Below are 19301 nucleotides of genomic sequence, written 5' to 3'. Positions count from 1 at the left end.
ATTTGTCAGCTGTTGTGCATCGGTCACAAATGAGCCGTTCTTCTTCCAGAGCCCTCAAAGGTTACATTCAACCAGCATCATATGTGCAACAGCACATTCGTTTTCTCAGTCCTGAGTAAGGTAAATCTAAATTTGTCAGCTGTTGTGCATCGGTCACAAATGAGCCGTTCTTCTTCCAGAGCCCTCAAAGGTTACATTCAACCAGCATCATATGTGCAACAGCGCATTCGTTTTCTCAGTCCTGAGTAAGGTAAATCTAAATTTGTCAGCTGTTGTGCATAGGTCACAAACGAGCCGTTCTTCTACCAGAGACTCCAAGGGTTACATTCAACCAGGATCATATGTGCAACAGCGCATTCGTTTTCTCGGTCCTGAGTGAGGTAAATTTAAATTTGTCAGCTGTTGTGCATCGGTCACAAATGAGCTGTTCTTCTTCCAGAGCCCTCAAAGGTTACATTCAACCAGCGTCATATGTGCAACAGCACATTCCTTTTCTCAGTCCCGAGTAAGGTAAATCTAAATTTGTCAGCTGTTGTGCATCGGTCACAAATGAGCCGTTCTTCTTCCAGAGCCCTCAAAGGTTACATTCAACCAGCGTGATATGTGCAACAGCGCATTCCTTTTCTCAGTCTTGGGTAAGGTCATTGTGAATCGGTAAGATGTTGTGTATCGGTCGCAAATGAACTGTTCTTCCACAGTCTTCAAGGGTTACATTCAACCAGCGTCATATTTGCAACATCGCATTCCTTTTGTGAGTCTTGAGTAAGGTAAATGTAGATCTCTCAGCTGTTGTGTATCAGTCACAAATGAACTGTTCTTCCAGAGCCTTCAAGCGTTACATTGAAGCAGCGTCATATCTGCAACAGCGCATTCCTTTTCTCCTTTTCTCAGTCTTGACTAAGGTAAATCTAAATCTGTCAGCTCATGTGTTTCATTCACAAATGAGCAGTTCTTCTTCCAGAGCCTTTAAGGGTTATATTCAACCAGCGTCAAATTTGCAACAGCGCATTCCTTTTCTCAGTCCTCAGTAAGGTAAATCTAAATCTGTCAGGTGTTGTGTATCTGTCACAAATGAACTGTTCTTCCAAAGCCTTCAATGGTTATGTTCGAGCAGCGTCAGATGGGCAACAGAGCATTCCTTTTCCCAGGCTCAAGTAAGGCAAACATAAATCTGTCAGATGTTGTGTTTTGGTGACAAATGAACTGTTCTCCTTCCAAAGCTTTCAATGGTTACGTTGAAGCAGCGTCATATGTGCAACAGCGCATTTCTTTTCTCAGTCTGGAGTAAGGTAAATCTAAATCTTACAGATGTTGTGTGTCGGTCACAAATGAACTGTCCTCTTTCCAAAGGCCTCAATGGTTACCTTCAAGCAGCGTTGTATGTGCAACAGCGCATTCCTTTTCCCAGTCTTGAGTAAGGTAAATCTAAATCTGTCAGCTGTTGTGTTTCGGTCACAAATGGGCTGTTCTTTTTCCAGAGCCGTCAGTGATTGCATTCAAGCCACGTCATATGTGCAACAGCTCATTGCTTTACTCAATCTTGAGTGAGGTAAATCTAAATCTGTCAGGTTTTGTGCTTCGGTCGCAAATGAGCTGTTCTTTTTCAAGGGCTTTGAAGGGTTACGTTCAACTAGCGTCATATCTGCAACAGCGCATTCCTTTACTCAGTCTTGAGTAAGGTAAATATAAATCTGTCAGCTGTTGTGTTTCGGTCACAAACGAGCCGTCCTTCTTTCAGAAACTTCATAGGTTACATTCAAGCACCATCATATGTGCAACAGGCATTCTTTTTTCAGTCTTGAGTAAGGTAAATCTACATCTGTCAGCTGTTGTGTATCGGTCACAAATGAACTGTTCTTCCTTCAGAGCCTTCAAGGGTTACATTCAAGCAGCGTCATATGCGTAATAGCGCATTCTTTTTCTCTGTCTTGAATAAGGTATATCTGAATGGGTCAGCTGTTGTGTATCAGTCACAAATGAGCTGTTCTTCTTCGATACCTTCAAGGGTTACATTCAAGCGGCGTCATGTGTGTAACAGCGCATTCCTTTTCCCAGTCTTGAGTAATATAAATCTAAATCTGTCAGCTGTTGTATTTCGGTCACAAATGAACTGTTCTTCCAGAGCCTTCAAGGGTTACGTTCAAGCGGCATCATATGTGCAGCAGCGCATTGGTTTTCTCAGTGTTGAGTAGAGTAAACCTAAATGTTACAGATGTTGTGTATTAGACACAAATGAACTGTTTTTCTTCCAAATCCTTCAAGGGTTACATCCAAGGAGCGTCACATGTGCAACCGCGCGTTCCTTTTCTCAGTCTTGACTAAGGTAAATATAAATCTGTCAGCTCATGTGTTTCATTCACAAATGAGCTGTTCTTCTTCCAGAGCCTTCAAGGGTTACATTCAACCAGCGTCATATTTGCAACAGCGCATTCCTTTTCTCAGTCCTCAGTAAGGTAAATCTAAATCTGTCAGATGTTGTGTATCGGTCACAAATGAACTGTTCTTCCAAAGCCTTCAATGGTTATGTTCAAGCAGCGTCAGATGGGCAACAGAGCATTCCTTTTCCCAGGCTGAATTAAGGCAAACCTAAATCTGTCAGATGTTGTGTTTTGGTGACAAATGAACTGTTCTCCTTCCAAAGCTTTCAATGGTTACGTTGAAGCAGCGTCATATGTGCAACAGCGCATTCCTTTTCTCTGTCTTGAGTATCTAACTGGGTCAGCTGTTGTGTGTTCGTCACAAGTGGGCTGTTCTTCTTCGATACCTTCAAGGGTTACATTCAAGCAGCGTCATGTGTATAACAGCGCATTCCTTTTCTCAGTCTTGAGTAAGCTAAAATCTAAATCAGTCAGATGTTGTGTTTCGGTCAGGAATGAGCTGTTCTTCTTCCAGATCCTTCATGGGTTACATTCAAGCAGCGTCATATGTGCGAGAACGCATTCCTTTTCTCAGTGTTGAGTAAGGTAAATCTATATCTGTCAACTGTTGTGTATCGGTCACAAATGAAATGTTCTTCCTTCAGAGCCTTCAAGGGTTACATTCAAGCAGCGTCATATGCGTAATAGCGCATTCTTTTCCTCTGTCTTGAGTAAGGTATGAATGGGTCAGCTGTCGTGTATCGGTCACAAATGAGCTGTTCTTCTTCGATACCTTCAAGGGTTACATTCAAGCGGCGTCATATGTGTAACAGCGCATTCCTTTTCCCAGTCTTGAGTAATGTAAATCTAAATCTGTCAGCTGTTGTATTTCGGTCACAAACGAGCCGTTCTTCTTCCAGAAACTTCAAAGGTTACATTCAAGCGGCATCATATGTGCAACAGTGCATTCCTCTTCCCAGTCTTGAGTAAGATAAATGTAAATCTCTCAGCTGTTGTGTGTTGGTCACAAATGAACTGTCCTTCCAGAGCCTTCAAGGGTTACGTTCAAGCGGCATCATATGTGCAGCAGCGCATTGGTTTTCTCAGTGTTGAGTAGAGTAAACCTAAATGTTACAGATGTTGTGTATTAGACACAAATGAACTGTTTTTCTTCCAAATCCTTCAAGGGTTACATCCAAGGAGCGTCACATGTGCAACCGCGCGTTCCTTTTCTCAGTCTTGACTAAGGTAAATACAAATCTGTCAGCTCATGTGTTTCATTCACAAATGAGCTGTTCTTCTTCCAGAGCCTTCAAGGGTTACATTCAACCAGCGTCATATTTGCAACAGCGCATTCCTTTTCTCAGTCCTCAGTAAGGTAAATCTAAATCTGTCAGATGTTGTGTATCGGTCACAAATGAACTGTTCTTCCAAAGCCTTCAATGGTTATGTTCAAGCAGCGTCAGATGGGCAACAGAGCATTCCTTTTCCCAGGCTGAATTAAGGCAAACCTAAATCTGTCAGATGTTGTGTTTTGGTGACAAATGAACTGTTCTCCTTCCAAAGCTTTCAATGGTTACGTTGAAGCAGCGTCATATGTGCAACAGCGCATTCCTTTTCTCTGTCTTGAGTATCTAAATGGGTCAGCTGTTGTGTGTTCGTCACAAATGGGCTGTTCTTCTTCGATACCTTCAAGGGTTACATTCAAGCAGCGTCATGTGTGTAACAGCGCGTTCCTTTACTCTGTGTTGAGTAAGGTAAATGGAAATTTGTCAGCTGTTCTGTTTCGGTCACAAGTAGGCTGTTCTTCTTTCAGTTACTTCAAGAGCTACATTCAAGCAGCGTCATGTGTACAACAGCGCATTCCTTTTCTCAGTCTTGAGTAAGCTAAAATCTAAATCAGTCAGATGTTGTGTTTTTTTTTTCAATAGTTCAATAGTTTATTGAAAACATCAAAAACGTACATATAAGCAAATAAAGGACCGAGAGGGCAGGCCCTGTAAATCGGTCCTTATAAATAATCAGTGATGCATAAAATGAACGTGTGGGGAAACATTATTACACGTAAAAATTACATTCATCGTTACATAAGACAGCACTACATGCTACAACATATTAATATACATATTACAATACTGCTATAAGAAGAAAAAAGGAAATAAAATAGAAAAAAGAAAACATATGTCAGTGTCAGCTAAGGATTAACACAAGGAAATGTGAACAGTAGACCGGACTAGTCTCGTTGTCAGGACCCGTGACGGATGTGCTATGTGTCGCGAAAATACATTTTACAATGGCGTTTAAATAATTGGAAGCTACCTAACGAGCGTATGGAAATCGGAAGACTGTTCCAAAGGCGAGCACCGAAAGATGAAAGAGAAAAAAACCCGTAGTTAGTACGATATGTTGGACATTGAAGTGATAAGAGCTGATTTCTGAGAGGGTAAGGCGTGGCGAGATGCCGGAGCTGCATCTGATATCTAACAGAAGATCCGTAGAATGCGGCATGCATCAGTTGAGAGACTTGTTGAGAGAGTTGTTTCGGTCAGGAATGAGCTGTTCTTCTTCCAGAACCTTCATGGGTTACATTCAAGCAGCGTCATATGTGCGAGAGCGCATTCCTTTTCTCAGTGTTGAGTAAGGTAAATCTATATCTGTCAACTGTTGTGTATCTGTCACAAATGAACTGTTCTCCTTCCAAAGCGTTCAATGATTACGTTCAAGCAGCGTCATATGTGCAACAGCGCATTCGTTTTCTCAGTCTTGAGTAAGGTAAACCTAAATCTGTCAGCTGTTGTGTATCGGCCACAAATGAAATGTTCTTCCTTCAGAGCCTTCAAGGGTTACATTCAAGCAGCGTCATATGCGTAATAGCGCATTCTTTTTCTCTGTCTTGAGTAAGGTATATCTGAATGGGTCAGCTGTTGTGTATCGGTCACAAATGAGCTGTTCTTCTTCGATACCTTCAAGGGTTACATTCAAGCGGCGTCATATGTGTAACAGCGCGTTCCTTTTCTCTGTCTTCAATAAGGTAAATCTAAATCGGTCGGCTGTTGTGAATCTCTCACGAATGAGGTGTTCTTCTTACAGAGGCTTCATGGGATACATTCAAGCAGTGTCATGCGTGCAACAGCGCATTCTGTTCCTCAGTCTTGAGGAAGGGAGACCTAAATCTTACAATGATGAAAGATGGAAGTCCTTTCTATGTTGTTCCAGCCTCAGAGCATCAGTTCATGCTAAATCTTGCAGCTCTGGCGTATCGGTCACAAAAGAGCTGTTCTCGTGCCATACCTGCTACGCAAGCGACCGTTGCACAGTAAACGCATCATTGATCACGGGAGCAGGAACACACAAAATACAAATATAACAATTCCTAAACAACTTTCGTTGATAGTAATGGACTTTACCAAAAATTGAAATACGATTTTACTACGAATAAAGTTACTTCCTGATCGTTTTCATAACTTCATCTTGCAATCTTCATATTAACCTGTCCTGGTACCGAAAGCGAAATTTCCCCCAAACATGTTAACTGGTCTAGTTCGAACTGGCACCCCTTCACTTTCAGTTGCTACCAATCTAGGTTGAACTGGTACCAGTTGCCGCCAGCCCAGCTTGAACTGGTACCTGTTCACTTCCCGGTTCCTACTAGTCCAGCTTGAGCTGGTACCACCAAGTGCCCAATTGCCATCAGCCCGTCTTGAACTGGTTGCACACACTGACCACTTGCCACCAGCCCAGCTTGAACTGGTGCCTGTTTACTTCCCAGTTGCTAACAGTCAAGCTTGAGCTGGTCCCACCAAGTGCCAGTTGCCACCAGCCCAGCTTGAACTGGTACCAGTTTACTTTCCAGTTGCCACCAGTGCGGTACCAGTTGGTTCCAGTTGACCAGCAGTTGGTGCGAACTGGGAACGAGCTGGTACTAGTTGACTTCCCAGCTTAATTTTTCGCCTGCGGTTGGAGAGCCTGCTTGATCAGTTCATCCTGTTGGGTGATCTGAATGCCCACAATGTTCTGTGGGGAAGTACAAAGATCGACACCAATGGCTAGATATAAGAAAGAGTGCTATTCTCGATCACTATGCTTGCTAAATACAGGATCACCCACATACGTGAGCAGTGGTACTCAGTCGTTTTCCGCAATTGAGATCTTTTTATACGGTCTCTCTCTGTTCGAACATGTTGAATGGATTGTGGATCAAAATCCTCGGGAGAGTGAGCACTTTCCATCATCTTAAGATTGCGTTCTTCAGTCGACATGTCCACCTCGCTGGAAGCTAACACAAGCAGACTGGAGCACCTTTGAAAGACTTGCTGAACTTTCACCATTGTCCTTTGAGGGTAGGAGTGTCGAAGAAGCAGCTAAAATAACTACGGACATGATCATATACGCTGGCACTTGTGTCATACTCCAGTCTTCGTGTTGTCTACCAAGAACGCCAAAGCCCTGGTGGACAGAGGACTGTGCAACCACTCGTAGGGAACAGAACAAAACTTGGAGTAAGTTCAGACGAAACCCAATACCAGCAAACCTTCTTGAATTTGAGAAAGCGAAAGTAAAAGCCAAATGGACACGCAAACAGGCTAAGCATAGGTTCTGGGAGAACATTTCATCCTTACAGTCTAACACTCCATCAAAAATAATGTCGGACAGACTTAGGAAAATCAGGGGTGAATGTAAAAGATTCTCCATTCCGCTCCTGCAAGTCAACAGTGCCGCATGTGAAGTCCTCCAGCAGCAGGCCAATGGTATTGACGAACATTTCAAAAGTATCTCACCATCACATTACACACAAGCATTTGTGAAATTAAAGGCCACTGCAGAAAAACAGAACATTAATACGACAGAAGGAGACAATTGTACATATAACCAACCGCTTAAAATGGTAGAATTACTCAGAGCACTTTCAGCATCCAAGCATACCGCACCTGGACCAGATCGCATTACATACTCTATTTGCAACACTTGCCAAAATCATCACTAGAGCGCCTTCTAGACTTCTTTAACCTGGATTGGAAAACAGGGCACCTTCCTTCTGAATGGAAAAGCTTGCAACTGTCATCCCTTTGACGAAGCCCGGAAAAGATGCATACAGTCGAACAAGCAATAGACTGATAGTACTCACTAGTTGCCTGGGTAAAACCTTTGAACGAATGATCAACAACCGGCCTGTATAATGTCTAGAGAAAAATGAGTACCTTGATCCGGATTTCGGAGAGGTTGCTCTACTGTAGATCACCTTGTCCGGTTAGAAACGAGAATCCGTGAGGCTTTTGTAAGAAAACACCACTGCATGAGTGTTTTCTTTGATCTGGAGAGGGCGTATGATACCGCTTGGAGGTACGGCATCATAAGGCATCTACACTCTTGTGCAATTCGAGGCCGTCTACTTTGCTGTATCATCCACTTTCTCTGGGGGAGAACGTTCAGGGTTAAAATTGGTAAGACGTTATGAAGTCAGTTTGTTCAGGAGAACGGTGTCCAACAAGGATCCGTCCTCAGTCTAATTCTTTTTATTTTAAAAATGAATTCTATAACGAATGTGATTCCACAGTCAGTCCAATATTCCCTATATGTTGATACGTGCAGATATCATGCAGTTCATCCAACCTTGCCATCTGTGAGAGGCGGCTGCAGCTTGCTATCAACAAGCTACATAAATGGTCCACCGAAAACGGCTTTGAATTCTCACCAGAGAAGACCGTATATGTACCATTCTCAAGAGTAAGAGGTGTGTTTCCTGACCCGTCACCTAGAATGAATGGTCAGGTCATTGCTGTCAGGTCATTGCTGTCAGTTTTTAGGAGTCACATTTGATAAGAAACTAACGTTTCTACCCCATATCAAACCCTTGAAGACCAAGTGTATGAAGTCCCTGAATATTCTGAAAATCCTCTCCCATAGATCCTGGGGGGCTGACCGAGACGTTGACCGAGAAACGCTGTTTCTCTCTCTTATTAGATCGAAGCTTGACTATAGTTGCATAGTATACGGATCAGCTCGACAATCTGCTCTAAAATGCATAGACCCTGTGCATGATCATGCTTTGCGACTTATTCGGAGCATTTCGTACCTCTCCAGTAGAAAGTCTGTATGTTCAGTGTTACGAGTGGCGCCTGGATGGACGATTCTGTTCGTATTGATAATCCGCTCCTTCAGACAGCATCCTGCACTCTCATGCATCAAGGGAACAACGACTGAAGTCTTAACAAACCGTCTGTGACTCCTCCATTTTGCCTTCGGATCCGATAACAAACTGAAGTTTACGAGTTTGCTTCTTATGACTCTCCAGTATTGCTCCAGGATACCATGAGGCTCCCATGGGTTCCTACTCCATCATACAATATCTCGCTTACAAAGTACCAGAAACGCAATACTTCCTCGGTGGTCCTGCAGCAGGAGTTTCAGGTTCTGAATGCAAGTCTTGGTAACCGTGTGGCATTTTCTACAGACTGTTCAAAGACTGAGGAAGGTGTGTCGTGCGCAATGGTGACAGAAAATACCACGAAAGTGCATTGGCTAAACCAATCTTTCTCAATTTTCAATGCAGAGATCCTTGGTGTTATTACGTTTTAAAATTTAGAAACAGATCGGATCGTCTGTAGTTTACACAGACTCTCTCAGCACCTTGTATGCTGTCTGTGGTCTCCACGCAACAAAAAGCTCTTTTGTTCAGCACGCACGTAACCTAGCAAGCACTGTACTCTGCAAGGGTCACACTTTGATTTTCTGCTGGGTACCCAGCCACGTGAGTATAGCAGGGAACGAGAGCGCTGACCGGGCTGCTGCGGCTGCTCTCGCAGGCGAGGTCGCTCCAGTCGACATCACTTATCAGGATCTTAGACCTCTGGTGAAGAAAGCTACCAGGATTTCTGCTACACACAGAATAGTAACAAATTGCACATGATAAAGCCGACCGTGAACAGATCACCACGGAACTCCAACCGATTATATGATGTTTTGTCCTCCAGCTTGAGACTAGGACACAATTTTTTACACAGGGATTCCTGCTCAGGGGAGAAGATTCGTCCGAGTGTTTCAACAACTTTCAATTCTCAATACTTATAATAGTTCTGAACACTCAAACCTCTCTTGGTCGGATCATATTCATACCAATGTTGGCGATGCAAATCGCAAACTTGGTTTCATCTGTCGCTATCTTAGACTTGCTCCGCCTGAGGTGAGACGTCTTGCATACCACACACTAGTCAGGCCGAAGTTGGAATATGCATGTAGCATCAGTCAACACTTGTGGGCCTTCTTGAATCCATACAAAACCGAGCAGCTCGCTTTATTTTATGAGACTATTCTTTTCCGTCCAGTATTACATCATCCTTCCTCCTCTTGCACACCGTAGGAAATATTTTTGTCTGTGTTTATTTCATAAATTTTACTACACCACAACCATCTGACCTCGGTTCATCACTACGGCCCATTACATCTCCTCTAAGATCGATCATGCCCATAAAATCGACCACATTCCATGTCGTACATCCCGTTTCCAATTTTCCTTCTTCCCCAAAACCATCATTGCTTAGAACAACCTTCCCCAGTCTATCGTAGCCAACTCCGACTTTTTAGTTTTTCGCTGCCTGCTAGCTGCCAGTTTTGGTATATAATTTCCTTATCATCATCTCATATTTTTAACTCAAAATGATTTCACAATATTGTTTTTCTTATGTGTTTAATTGCTTCTCCTTTTGTGTATATTTGTTGATGTAACCTCCCCCTCACATAACGCCCCCTGAGGGCACGTGCACATTCTGTGTGCATGCCCCTGTAAAAGACTCTACGACAGAAACATTTTAGGAAATTTTATCGGTATTGCCTATCCCTTCACCCAGCACTTTTGCTGGGTGACGAGCCTGTTGTGCATTTTGAGAGGGTTTTAAACTTTTTAAGCGAAATCAATGTTTTAAACAGGACGATTTTACGATCAGCATACTCCATCTTAGTGCCACAGTCACCAGTTTCACTACCAAGTAATCTAGCTGGATTCTTATCCTTTTTTAGGTGTGTTCTGTCTATTGCATTTATTTTAATTTATTTAAACTTTGTATGGCGCTCTACGGCCTAAGTTGCTTTTGCGCCACAAAAATCCAATCATCATCATCACCATCATCAATGTCATGTTTTGTCTTGGAATTTGTGTCATAATAATGAAACTGAATTTAGGTGCGTAGGTAGGAGTAAGGCTCATTGAAACAGCTGTGTACGAGACTGTGTCAAGTGTCGAGCTGTGTCAAGCGCATTTGTTTGGCGCTGTTTGTGCACTTTTCAAATTGGCTGTAATATGAATTCAAGGTGTTTTCTGGGAAACGTACGCCAACTTGTCAGAAGCTGGCGAACACCGGCCAAAGGACCGTACACTTCACCGAAGACCATGTAGCGGGCCGTGGACAACGACGAAGATGGCCACGCGCCTGGGGCACCTGCCTCAGTTCCACCGGCGCGGCCATGGAGATAGGCCACCGTCATCGCCTCTCCGTGGCATACCATCATCGCCGGTCGGGACTCATGTGGAGGAAGACTATCGTCCTCTACATTTTGGTGACCCGAACGATGAAGATCAAGTTCGGAGCAATTAGGCCCTTGACAATCCCAAATTTCTGACAACACCATTGACTAGCACTACCACGGCACGCTCTCCCTGGAAGCCACCGCCATTCCTCATCATGACGACATCACGACCGCTGCTCGCCGATGAACACGCCGACCGCTCCCGTCCCGCTTCTGCCCACGCTGCCGATCCGACCGACCCGCACCGACCGACCGCCCGACTCTCAACGACCCGACCGACCAGTACCGACCGACCGACAGACCCGCAACGACCCGACCGCTCACTGATCATCGCATCCGCCCACCGACCATCGATTCAAGGCTTCCAGGGACCGCTATCCACGGCCCCCTGCACACTCACCACCCTCTTCTTCATTTCTGCATCTCAACTCTCACTCGCTGCCGGCCGCGACACCTGAGCAACGTGCTCGCCTGCCGGTTTCGGCAGTCGCGGCAGCCGACGCCACGGCACGCATCCGCCGGCGTCTCGGCAATCCTCACGGCTACGCAGCTTCACTTCCTGGGACCCTACGAGCTCTCGCTCCCGTGCCGGTTGCGGCACCCCAGGCTACGACTCCAACGCCAGACCACGCCTTCGACGACGTCAACGTTCATCTCTGGCAAACCTCATCTCGGCCGCTCCCGCCCCACTCATCGACCTCTGCCTGCAACGTGTGCTGTGCCGCCCGTGGACATGTCCAGCAGTGCGCGTCATCCACGGTCACTCTTGCTCTTTCCCTCCGGTACAGACGTGATTCTTCTATCTATCTTATCGCCGCTCCGCGTCTGAGGGGGGAGCACTGTAGCGGGCCGTGGACAACGACGAAGATGGCCACGCGCCTGGGGCACCTGCCTCAGTTTCACCGGCGCGGCCATGGAGATAGGCCACCGTCATCGCCTCTCCGTGGCATACCATCATCGCCGGTCGGGACTCATGTGGAGGAAGACTATCGTCCTCTACAACCAGTTCGCCGGAGCAACAGAAAAGCTACGTGGAAGCGCTCGCCCATCTGTACGAGTGACGGACCGTCGGTCGGCTCCGTTCTTTGGTAGGTATGCGGGTTCCGCAAGGTAGGTATGCTGGTGCCTAATATAGAGCCAGTCGCTGATTTTCAGAACATGTAGCAGTGATTTGTATTGCTTTCGGCAGAATTCTTCGATTCGTTACAGGAGCTCCGTCGCGATAAGTCCTCTCTGTGTCAGTATAATGAAGTGAAACTATGTGGACTTAAAAACATACCATAACTGAAAGCCGAAGACATCCAGAAGCCCAAAAGTCAGGCTGGATGTCTCCTTGGCTATAACATAACGAAAATATAATAACACCGACAAACAAAGCTATGAGAAAGAGAAAATGGGGATTCGTACACCTGTGTCTGCAAACCACATGCTTGACATCTTATATGGAGCCAAAGTTTATATCACTTTTGTTCTAGATTGTCGACTCCCCAGTTGTTTATTCATTGTGCGTAGTGGGTACAGTGCTGTAGGTTATGTCACATTACATTTAATATTGCGACCAAATTGTTTCATAGATATGCTTAGTGACGAACACGTGACATCCATGTCGGCCCCATCTACCTCAGGAACTGTTAAGAAAGTCTTGCCTATAGGTAACATGTTTTGCATAATATTTCATGACATTTGCTATAGCCCCCTGTTTTACTCATTCAGATACTCAATTCGCCATTGTGGGAAACCCACTTTGGATGAAGTCACCAACAGTTCGGTGAGCTTCAGATAGATAGATAGATACATATAGGGTGGAAACGTAGAGCTTAATGGTGCGACCAGCTGTTCTTTTTGTTGGTGACCTTCGATTTACTGTGTTTTGCAGTTCTGTCTTTTGCAGTGTAGTACAAGCGGCTGAATGCTACTCTGCGGCAATCAAAAACACATCTTACAAATATGGTTTCCTGGTGATTTGAGGAGACATTACACCCAGAACAAACATGAAACCTGCCTTCCGATTTCCCAGCAGTGTACTGTGCAGCAAGTGCTATGCACCCGAACCGTGCCACTCACCTGCTATCTGCTTCTGTGGCGGCAATCCAAGGTTGCTTTTTGTTCACCTCTGTCTCACATAATTTGTGACATGCCACAATGTGCATATAGCTGTCTTTACCACACAAATGTTGTGCATGACATTGCTTACGTGAGTCAGCGCAAGTAGCAGTAATTGTTATAGTTGCCGTTTAGGTTCCTCGCGTGCTGTGTACTGCATTGAAGTGCATTTTTTTTCTTCTAGGTCGCGCACAACCTTCTAAGCCTCAAAAGCTGCTGCATCATCCTGTGTCGTCGGTTGTGAGCATTGAACATGAAGAACAGAGTAGGAATATGCTGAGTGATGTGGATTCAGGCACGACAGAGTATTTCAAAGATGAACACAGACTCATACAGGACAATGCTCAATACTACATAGCTGGCCGTCTTGTTCACTTTTTCCTGAAGGAATCATCATGTACAGCTGTTCAGAAGCACCGGTTTCCGAAGCCCACAGCCTTGTTTCGCACAACCAGTTTCTTGCCCTGTTTGTTGCTGATAATGTACCTGGGAACTATTTACAGGCGTCACGTTACCTTCAGCAAACTGTCTCAAGTGTGTTTCGAGACCAGAGGTACCCTTTCTGCAACCTGTGAAGGAAGCGCTACACGAAAAGGGTGTTCTCAAGTTGCTTTCTGCATGTTTGTGTGATCACAGCTTCGGCACTCCAGTTTGCAGCGACACGTGTAAAGACCAGTTTGTGTTAAAGTTGTGTCGTCTTCGTTTACTGTAGCGTCTACAGCTTGAAAACTGAGAACTTGTAAAAGTGTCCACTTGCAAGCGAACAGTTGCTGCAAAAAAGGCTCAGAAACTTTAGATATGCCACATGTCGTAGTGACACCAAATATGCGCTCCTTGAATACTTGTCGTGCTGCTTAGCCCGTTTGTTGTATGAAGTGCTGCTCCCATCTTATTATAGGGAGGATGGTAACCAAATGTAAAGGAATAATGCGAAAGTTCAAACTTATACGAGATCCTCAAACCTCGATATGAGACATCACGATACCACAAAATAAATTGGGAAGTGTTGCGCATCACTTATGGAGCAACCAGTATTTGCACATACGCATTCTTTTTCGCGTAGAAATGTGTAGACTTGTCGCTCTGCGCACTTTATACTTTCCAGTCTTTCCCCAGTGATACAGAAAATCGTTGCTGCTTGCCACTTATATATTTTTGATTAATTTCATTGTTCTATTCCCTAGCACACTCTTCCACGATGATAGTTTTCGATTCGCAATTTACATATGTGAGATTCTTTGCTATGTGTTCGTGTACATGATAAAATAAGCAAATCCTTTCGTGCAAACAGTTGTGATTGTGCATTTGTTGTTGTATCTGACATGTACGTTGGAAATAAAAAAATATTTGTCGATCTACAAATGCCTCTTGCATGCCCGCACCATGGCAGGAACTGGGAGGGGGGAAGAGAAAGGAGGAAACTGATTGGATTGGATATTGTATTGGATACTGGACCTTGGGGCGAGCGGTATCTTGAGCCACCCAGCCTGTGATATCGCATGTTTTTAGCGCCATATGTTGAGAGGAGCGGGCGAACCAACTGGTACCATTTCCTTTCAACTTTTACAGTCCTCCTTGCCACGGAGCGCATTGCCATTGTGCCTATGGGAGCTGTGGAGGCCTGGTTCCACCACAACTCAGTACACGCCCACCGCATCTGGCGGACCACATGACCTCGCTCGTGATAACTGCGATAAGCCGCGCATCGATGCTGACGATAACCGGCATCTATACGTCGACACAAGCCCCCCCCCCCTTGCAGAAACGGTCACCGTGTGCTGGGGTGATGAGGTAGATGTAGGCGGGGCCCAGTGGACGCTCCGTTGCGGTGCGGCAAGCTGAGGACGATCCAGGGCTTGAGCGGCGACCAGGACATTGTGGATATCTGGTCGTGATAACCCACCGGGGTTGGCGTCGACTAGGCTGGCTTAAGCCTGTTGATGGACACCGTGTCAGGCCCGCGAGGAAGATCCAAGCGGAAAAACTTATCCGCGCGGTCAAGGACTTTGTACGGCCTGTCGTACTCTTACAAAAATATGTATTGACGCTTTATAAAATCTCTATAAACATTCCTTTATAGAAGTCTCAACAATATCAATAATATGTTTATAAACATTTTTACGCCATTTCTATAGCCATCTTATGAAAATATCTATCGAAAGTCTATTCAGAATTGGCCACTATGTTTTTCTTGATTGCCTATTACGCATGCTCTATTGACTGAAGGTAATAGAAACTCCATAGAGTTTCAATTGTTTTTATGCCCAATTATAAGTATGCATTTTCATGCAACAATTAAATAATACGTCACATGTGAAAGCAAGAAATAATACTTTATTGCACATACAGGGTATCCCAGGAAACGTGTCATTGACACCACATAGAATCATGCGGTCAACGACATTTCTTCTTACTAGGATTTTGCCACCTCCTGTTGTAAAGGTCGTGTAACGTAAGTTTAATTATGTAAATTTTTGCGAACTGAAGTCGGAAATTTGCCAAGTAAAGGTCACTTTTTTACTCCACCAATGTGAAGAGCGTGTCTAATTTATTCAAATTAATGATAATTGACAGGGATATTCAGGGGCTATCCCATCAGAAAAATAGCGGAACATCATGCTCTACGGAGCTAGCGCGCGACAAATTTTTCAGCGCAATTATTGTGAGTCCGACGAAAGCTCCGCGCGGTCTAGGACTTTGTACGGCCTGTCGTACTCTTACAAAAATATGTATTGACGGTTTATAAAATCTCTATAAACATTCCTTTATAGAAGTCTCAACAATATCAATAAAATGTTTATAAACATTTTTATGCCATTTCTATAGCCACCTTATGAAAATTTCTATTGAAAGTCTATTCGGAATTGGCCACTGTGTTTTTCTTGATTGCCTATTACGCATGCTGTATTGACTGAGGGTAATAGAAACTCCATAGAGTTTCAATTGTTTTTATGCCCAATTATAAGTATGCATTTTCATGCATCAATTAAATAATACGTCACATGTGAAAGCAAGCAATAATACTTTATTGCACATACTGGGTATCCCAGAAAACGTGTCAGTGACACCACATAGAATCATGCGGTCAACTACATTTGTTCTTACTAGGTTTTTGCCACCTCCTGTTGTAAAGGTCGTGTAACGTAAGTTTAATTATGTAAATTTTTGCGAACTGAAGTCGGAAATTTGCCAAGTAAAGGTCACTTTTTTACTCCACCAATGTGAAGAGCGTGTCTAATTTATTCGAATTCATGATAATTGACAGGGATATTCAGGGGCTATCCCATCAGAAAAATAGCGGAACATCATGCTCTACGGAGCTAGCGCGCGATTTTAGCGCAATTATTGTGAGTCCGACGAAAGGAGGTTGGAAACCCAGCTCACAGTGGCATCGCAGAAAGAGGTAACAAAGGTATGGCTTATCGCGTTCGACTTTCGCTGGGATCGCAATTTCCCTCTCCCAATTTCAGGAACTGTCATTTTTTTTTCTACTATCACTCTGGGCTGGGTTTAGAACCTCCTTTCGTCGGACTGCAAGCGATTGCGCTCAAAAAGTCGTCGCGCGTTATGGTTCGGTGCTACGAAACGCATGACGTTCGGCTATTTTTCCCGATGGGATAGCTCGCGAATATCGCTGTGAATTGTCATGGACATCAGTGAATTCGGCACGCTCTTCATATTGGTGGGGTAAACAAGTGACCTTTACTTTACAAATTTCCGAGTTCAGTTCGCAAATATTTACATAATTAAACGTACGATACATGACATTCATACTAGGTATTGGCAAAAACCTAGTAAGAACAAATGCCGTTGACCGTATGATTCTAGGTGGCGTAGTTTTTTTATTATAATTCAATGACACGTTTTCTGGGCCACCCTGTATAACATATACGACGTTGCTGTCGTTGACTAGACACAACAGTGAAAGACACTTGCTTCGCAGTACTGGTGAGAAACAACTATCGATACAGAATGATTGTCTATGTATAACATATACGACGTTGCTGTCGTTGACTAGACACAAGAGTGAAAGACGCTTTCTTCGCACTACTGATGAGACACAGCTGTCGATGCAGTATACTTGTGTTCCACGAAAACCGCCTGACTGAATAATTTGAGAACAGCTAACAGCCTATGAGTAAAATTTCTTCTCGGTAGCATCTTGAGGTCATTCGCCAGTAATCACTGGGGTCATTTGCAGACGCTCAAGAAATAAATATTTTATCTCTTGCAAATTGCTTTGCTCGTCTTTGGCACCTTTGAGGTAGCAATGAAGATGTTTATCAGAAGCCACATCAGCAAGAAACTCCCGTCGGCTTTTTTTTTTTTTGAATAGATTGTTGCCATTTACATAACTATTGCACGGATCAGTGTGAAATGCACTTTCACTTAATTATGTTATGTTAGAATTTTTGTCAAATAATGAGCATATGGAAATGAGCATGCCACTTGTTACCTGTTGGCTGGTGCCTCATGGATGCTTACTGAAAAGAAAGTTTCCCGTGAGGTTCAACTGCTTCGGAATTATTCAGCAGGGGGTCTTTGTTGAACACACTGTGCTAGTGCTGCAACAATTGAGTTTTGTAAACTGATATCTCAAGTACAATCAAGGAACCTATCTATTGACACTTTACAACATCAAATGCCGCACCAGCACAGACCGCTACATCTGCATAATTGTGCCTATCAACAGTGCGTAAGTAGGCAACATCTGAAAGAAAGGCAACATGTCACGTGAAATGTGACCCCGTTGTGCTACTCTTCTGGATGTTACCTACCTGCACACTGTTGATGAGGCACATTTATACAGAAGCAGCCATCTATAATGCCGGTGCTACAACTGAGTTTTGTAAGCTGTCACTCAATAGTTTACTTGTAAGCTTGCGTGAAGTTACTTGAACTCCCTGACGAGCAGACTTGACAAGGTGTTTTTAATCTTCGTATTGTCACTGAGACGGAAGGTGCTTGTCGTGTTCGCTGAAACAATACAGAGCCATGAGTTAACTTCTTGACCTAGTTGGCACAAGTTGGCACCAGGCAAAAATCTGGAGTGGGACCCCTTTAAAGTGGTTTATTGGACCGGTCCCACTTTGAATGTGGGACCACTTAGTTACTGGGACCAGTTGAAAGTGGAACCACTTTCATGACGGTCCCACTTGAAGTGGAACCAGTGCAATCGATCCAGTGGTCCCCTCTGCTAAGTGGTCCGGGATCCGGCAACTTAGCAGCTGGGACCACTGAATTCATAACCGAAAATAATGCGTAGAAATGCACATGTTGCTCAAGTAAATACAGTTTATTCTGCTAAAAGCGTACACTGAGCAGAAAGAAATGATCAAAACATCTCTACACGTGCGTACTACGTAGTATAAGTCTAATCACTCACCGTGTCTTGACAAGGCATATGCCTGACTGTGAGATGCACTCACAGACCACAGGGAGCTTTCGTTCGTTGACCACCTCGCATCTTGTATTTTCTTATAAGATGACACATGACACTCCTGTTTTCCATGCAGATCGCGACATACACCGCCTTCCTTTTTTCACCATACGTTCGGAATCTTCTTATCCTGTTTCTCTTCAAGTTCATCCCAAGTTTCTAAAATGACACATCTAATTAATAGTAATCAAAACATCACGGTCATCACTCATACCTGCGAACATTCGCGACTTCCGATTGACGTTTCACAGTGCGTTCTTGCTCCTACGCCGTTTCCGTCTTCTTAGCGTCAAAATTCTTCCGGGAAATCGACAATGTGTTACACAGGAACCATTGTCATCGCATTGTCTTAGAAATACTGCACAGGAGATACACCATCCTTGCGACGGCAACCGAAGACAAAACCAATCTGCGGCACGACAACGCGTCCAAGTTCCAAGTTCCAACGTTCCAACTGCCACCTGCCCCTCTCGCTCTCTCCTCTCCCTCTCGGCTCTCGCCGTTTGAGGTTTTAATTTGTAGCCGCCGTGGGGTCTTCACATTGCATCAGCCTCTGCAATTACATTTTCTTCGGGTGTGTTTTTTTTTTTTTCGTCTTCTTTCTTCTAGTTATTTATCTGAGTTTTTGTTGTTGTTGAGATGTATTTTTTGACATTTCGCTGGTACTTAATATCTCGTGATGATATTCACCTTCAGATGGGAATATGTGCACGAATTGGAGTTACAGGGATACAGCATATATTGCATTGCAGATCTGCAGCAGTTATTTGCTTCAAAATATGTGGCAAATAAATGAAAATGACGGCTATTCATTAAATGTGTGCTTAAATTACATGCATGTACCCAACAGGCTACCTATCGAGTTATTTTGAACACTGCGC

General features: G+C 44.1%; 1 protein-coding gene across 3 annotated transcripts; it reads left to right on the top strand.

The window, feature by feature from the left end:
- The first annotated feature begins 573 nt into the window (after positions 1 to 573).
- Positions 574 to 13996, top strand: LOC135378394 (uncharacterized). Of its 3 annotated transcripts, none has more exons than XR_010418349.1 (16): positions 574 to 635; positions 699 to 767; positions 824 to 902; positions 950 to 1032; positions 1091 to 1154; positions 1221 to 1289; positions 1351 to 1419; positions 1479 to 1549; positions 1609 to 1679; positions 1739 to 1807; positions 1867 to 2323; positions 2383 to 2453; positions 3545 to 3605; positions 3665 to 3735; positions 10662 to 12972; positions 13165 to 13996. XR_010418349.1 is itself a non-coding variant. In XM_064611425.1 (15 exons), exons 10-14 carry the CDS (start codon positions 2285 to 2287, stop codon positions 10744 to 10746), a joined length of 327 nt encoding a protein of 108 aa, XP_064467495.1. In that variant the 5' UTR covers positions 574 to 635; positions 699 to 767; positions 824 to 902; positions 950 to 1032; positions 1091 to 1154; positions 1221 to 1289; positions 1351 to 1419; positions 1479 to 1549; positions 1609 to 1679; positions 1739 to 2284; the 3' UTR covers positions 10747 to 12972; positions 13165 to 13996. The 3 variants fall into 3 exon arrangements, 1 of the variants encoding a protein (XP_064467495.1); XR_010418350.1 differs by having other exon boundaries at positions 1739 to 2027; positions 2123 to 2323; XM_064611425.1 differs by having other exon boundaries at positions 1739 to 2323.
- Positions 13997 to 19301: the final 5305 nt, after the last annotated feature.

Source organism: Ornithodoros turicata, chromosome 1, assembly GCF_037126465.1.
Source record: "Ornithodoros turicata isolate Travis chromosome 1, ASM3712646v1, whole genome shotgun sequence".
Lineage (NCBI taxonomy): Eukaryota > Metazoa > Arthropoda > Arachnida > Ixodida > Argasidae > Ornithodoros > Ornithodoros turicata.
The sequence above is the reverse complement of the archived record's forward strand: the minus strand, read 5'-3'. Positions and strand labels throughout refer to the sequence as shown.

Coding starts and splice junctions, on each gene's coding strand:
- LOC135378394 (XM_064611425.1), top strand. CDS start 2,285: ATGTGCAACCGCGCGTTCCTTTTCTCAGTCTTGACTAAG. Junction 2,324..2,382: donor TTTTCTCAGTCTTGACTAAG/GTAAATATAAAT, acceptor TTCTTCTTCCAG/AGCCTTCAAGGGTTACATTC. Junction 3,736..10,661: donor TTTTCTCAGTCCTCAGTAAG/GTAAATCTAAAT, acceptor TATGAATTCAAG/GTGTTTTCTGGGAAACGTAC.